The following is a 5131-nucleotide window of genomic DNA, read 5'->3' as shown; positions in this document are numbered from 1 at the left end:
TTCATAATGTCAACAAAGCAATGACTCATACCGCTGGAACTGTGAATGAATATGTTGTTCATTTATATTTGTTTCCACAAATGATTTACTACAATAAACAGAAATAACACCAAAACGAGGTTATATGCAGCTTTCGATCGATAATTATATTTATACGAAATCCTGAAAGCTCAACTCACAAGATGGCGGGAGTACAACCCGACCGAATAGTATTGAACGGGAGCAGTAGGAAGCGCAGCACTAATGACGCGACCTAAATTCGATCGGGTTATACGTCTGATCAGACAGATGTACGGATTCTTATTTCTTAAGATGTTACATTTGCGTTTTACGCTTTGCTATTATTTTATATCATTCCTAGAGAAGTTCTCAACGTTTACTCACCGTTTTTGTTGTCCATTAACGCTAGAAATATCACGAAACACTTAATTTTTTGCACAAGCACTCACACGCCCTTACAGTATGTAACAACATCACGAGTACACTGCGCCATCTGGTGAGTAGTTGACTCGACTGCTTTTTCACCTGCAGCTAACTTCACAGCTGTGTTAATTTAATTTTTGCCTCTAATTATCGCACTTGATGTTAATGTTTCAAATTATCACTGAAAAAGGGTCTCAAATATGGTAAACTGTGTACTTTTTTCAATTTAAATGTCACTGAAACGTCCTAATGCCGTAAAGTAGGGTTATATTCCGCATGCAGAGGTGTAGTATTGATTTTTTCGTAGCAGCTGATTCATAACATATAGAGCTATTTCGCGCAAAACTATAACATGTACTTGACGCATCGTTATTTTTAATCTTTTTAATGGAAACAATTTCATTGTTGTGCTTTTTGAGCTGACAAATGGTCGATTTCACATAGCCGTATTTGGATTGAGTACGCGTTTTAAGAAATCGTGTAATAGTCAGTTTTTGCCCAATTTTAGGAAGGCGTGGGTTTGAATTCGTACTGCAAGCTTATCGATGACACAATTTTAAATTGTATACAACACCTATCAATGAAACTAGTAACGTACCTATTCAGAATTTTGTACGATACAAAAGGAGAGAGGAATTAAATTGCAAGCGTACGTTACTTCTTTTCACTGTGGTATTCAAAAATTTCTTGCAATTAACTGATATTGACATCAAAAAAGTTTTAGGCGTTATATTACCAGAAATGTAATGATATGACTATTTTTTTATTTTTAAAATTTTAGCATTGTGCCCTCGGTAATCGAAATAATAAGTGTTAGAAAAATTGCTTATTTTTATTTATACGCTTGCACTAATCTCATTATCAAATTATCGTTTTTTTTTTGTTTTTTTCAAACAGTATTTATCAGGGGAGTTTCAACTACAAAATATTATTGCTAAGACCCATACAAATACAGCTTAGTTACCTAATTACGAATATGTAATTTGTCAATACAAAAAAAAAAAACAAAGACAGAATATACTTAATATAAATATCCTTAGGTATTTATAGTTTATACAGTTACAGACAACAACTATACATAAGCTTTTTAATATCAGATAATGAAAACCAGCCAGTCCTCCTAATTGAAATAAACGCAATAAGGCTAAAAAAGTAACAGTAGGTACGAATTATAAATTAGAACAAGTAAGTACGTTAAAAAATTATTTACAAACGAAGATAAAATAAAAGCAGTAAAAGATTTAAAAATGCACAAGACTATACTTATCAAATATTTTATACCTACGTATAGTACCGACTTTTTGCTATAATTTTTTAAAAGGCGCAATATTTTTTTTTTCTGTGTTCATCTATCATCTATACATCTATACAAATAATAAATAAATAAAATTGAGTTTCTGTTTGTAATATTGAAATAATCGCTTTTTTCCGTTTGTGCCGGCTAATTCTGAAACGACTGGACTGATTTTGATGGGACTTTCACTGGCAGATAAATGATGTAATAAAGAGGACCTTAGGCTACTTTAATTTTATAAATTTATTTATTGTATAACTCTGAGAAGTGCGAACTGAACAATATCTTTTTCGTTAAATTCCACGCGGACAAAGTCGCGGGCACAGCTAGTCATAAACATTAATTTCATGTTTGTTATACGTGGTTGTATATTATTATTATCTCTAAATTAGTTTTAAGTTTCGTTTTCATCGGTCAATGCAATATGAATGTAAAAATATTTCTGTCATCACGACAAAGGTCCATTGTCAATGCAGTATGAAATGATAGTGTTGCCGCACGGCATCATTATAAAACAAAAGAAAAAAAAAATTGGTTGTCAGTAAAGTTGGTTTACGGACGTGACAACGTCTTACGTCATAACAAAACATCTCCTCGGACGTATAGACCAATCGAGTGATAGTATATGGATTAAAAACAGATGCGGTGCAAGCACTACTTATGCATGATTTGATAAAGTAACTTCTTTGAGTGTTGAATAATTATGCTTGTAAAGGCTATTTAACGAAAAATGATAAATACACTAAACAGTGCCTACCAAAGCCTATTTTGATTTTTTTTTTATGCTTTACTTTTCTTTCTTTCTTTTAATAAATATTTTTAACTCAGGTAGGGCACAGCAGGAAATTTTCTGTTCAAAATATGGAGCAGCCCGACTGGGGACCTCGATCTTACAGAAGATCACAGCTAAATAATACTGTTTTCAAGCAGTGTTGTGTTCCTGTTGTTGAGTAAGGTGACCAGAGTTCGTGGGGGTAATTGGGGGTAGGGTCACCAACGCGCTTGCAATTGTTGGTGGTGTTGCAGGCGTCTATAAGCTACGGTAATCGCTTACCATCAGGTGAGCCGTACGATTGTTTGCCTACCTAGTAGTATAAAAAAATCAATTGTATGACTATTCAGACTAGCCTGTTGGTGTAGTTTGTAATATTTGTGTTTTCATATGTATTACTTCTGTGTATATTTACCAAAAAATTTGCTATAACAGTCGACTGTTACCTATAACAAGCATCAAGTTACCATAAGAACAGACGACTGTTTATATATTACAAGATATTTATTATTATTTTTATTATTAAAAAAATGTGAGCTTTTTAATACCGGATTAAAAACTATTCACTACTCAATTAAAATGTACGTTGCGAATATGCAACCTCTATGAAAATAATATCTTTAGTTTGAAACAGTCGGACGGTACTCGACAAATCAATGGCGAAGCGACCGCCATCTTGTGCAGAATAGCGCGAAAAGAAAGTGATAACAATGAATGACAGAATAAATCGCAACTGTTTTGTTACGAGCAAAGCTCGAGTATATAAAACTAGGTACCTATATAAATAAAAATATTTCAGAAATTAACGTTTTCTGAAATTTTAAAATATTTTACTTCGGTAATTTTCTTAATTTTTCATTCCGTAAGAACCTTCTCCAAAGTATTACAAAATTAAAAAAAAATTAGTGAAATCGCTCAAGTCATTCTCGAGTTTTAGTAACGTAGTAACTAAAACACTTAGTAATTAATTTTTATTTATATATAAAATGAAATAATAAGATAGTTGATTTTTACCAGACTTAAAAAAACTATTTTTTATGTGTTACTATATAACATTTTCCTGAGTGTGCTGGTTTTGATAATTCTTTTATTTATTTTTTTATCGAAAGCACGTGCGTCTCGCGTGGGCTAATTTAAATTTGACCGAAATCGGAGGAGTACTTTTTGAGTAGGTAGGTAATCCCTAATAATTTATATTTATCTAATTCATAATTTATTTATTCGACTACCTACGGATACATTAATTATCGACTTTTTTTCGTTTGCGAATAAACAATTATTTTAATTTAATTTCTAAAAAACTTTTCGTATTGTTTGTTATTGTATTTCTGACAACTCCGCAGACAATAATGCCAACTATTGTTTCGCATCACAGGCCGTCAAAAATCACTACAATCACACTAAAAATCTTCTGCCAAAACATACACGTCAATCAAATAAATTTTCACAAAAAATGAAAGCTTCGTGTATTCTATTAACGATAATAATATTAATTGCGATCATGGCGGTTTGCGTCATGGTGAAATTCGCGACAGACATCACCGTCGAGGAGAGGAAGAGAGACTATTTCCCCGAAGCGAATGCGTACCAAGTTGTTAAATCTATTTCCATCGCTCTGAATGAGAACAGGAATCTTCCTATCGCTGAGAGATTTCCATACGTCGCTGCAATTTTAAGGAATTCGTCAAAATCATGGGCGTTTTCTTGTTTCGCGAGTGTGGTTTTAGTCAAATGGATTGTAACTTCAGCGCATTGCAGGCGTAAGGGTGCCACACATCGCGTACTGTTACTAAACGATTTTGCTCACAATTTAACCAGATCATTCCCAATATTATTTTGGAGGATACACGAAAAATTCCATATAAATAGTACAGCACCGTTTTACGATATAGCTGTAGCGAAATTTAATGTCGATAACTACCCTCTCACAATCAAACCTTCAACGTTTGATGAGAGATCTGTGTCAAGCTGCGAGGCAGCCATCTGGAAGACTGTATCAACTATGGACAGAGTTTTTTACTTAATAAATGATTTTGATAAAATACAAGTTAAAAAAACATCACCAAGTCGATGTTACGAAAGCTATGGAATAAATTTTGACGATAGCCTTATTTGTATTGATCTTACGAATTATGACGATTGTTTCATACATGAGTTTGGTCCAATATTTAATGAGGATAAGCTGGTGGGTGTTTTAGCGGTGAAGCCAAGGGACTGTGATGTTAAATACGCGGTATTCACCAATGTCTCCCACTACACTACCTGGATCTTGAAGCTGACACATACTATGTCGTACGGATGAGTTTTAAATTATATATGAATGCTATTATATTTATTTTTATTTTTTATATCAATATAGTTTACGAGTACATATCAGAGTATGATGATTTTGTAAATAACTATCTCACCCGTTAGATGGTTTCCTGTCTTGAAAACTGTCAAAAGCTTGAAATTGAAACATTTGGTTACGTTTTCTAAAATGTTGTAAGTTTCTGCGCAATTGTGTTAATTTTTCATGCCTACTTACTTTTTAACCCCCTACACCTCTTGGTGATATAGGGTAAGGTTTTAGATTATTACCCTCCCCTCATACTCAAAAATCACGTGTTTTTTTTGTGCAAAATATATTGAAAAATATATGA

General features: G+C 32.9%; 1 protein-coding gene across 1 annotated transcript; it reads left to right on the top strand.

Moving 5' to 3' along the window:
• The first annotated feature begins 3853 nt into the window (after nt 1-3853).
• Nucleotides 3854-4824, top strand: LOC123667944 (kallikrein-11-like). The gene has a single exon (XM_045601772.1). It carries the CDS (start codon nt 3943-3945, stop codon nt 4789-4791), a length of 849 nt encoding a protein of 282 aa, XP_045457728.1. The 5' UTR covers nt 3854-3942; the 3' UTR covers nt 4792-4824.
• Nucleotides 4825-5131: the final 307 nt, after the last annotated feature.

The sequence above is a fragment of the Melitaea cinxia genome, chromosome 29 (genome assembly GCF_905220565.1).
Source record: "Melitaea cinxia chromosome 29, ilMelCinx1.1, whole genome shotgun sequence".
NCBI classification, from domain to species: Eukaryota; Metazoa; Arthropoda; class Insecta; order Lepidoptera; family Nymphalidae; genus Melitaea; species Melitaea cinxia.
This window is presented reverse-complemented; position numbering and strand designations above follow the sequence as displayed.

What these genes read in the sequence shown, in the direction of transcription:
- LOC123667944 (XM_045601772.1), top strand. Translation starts at nt 3,943, where the DNA reads ATGAAAGCTTCGTGTATTCTATTAACGATAATAATATTAATTGCGATC.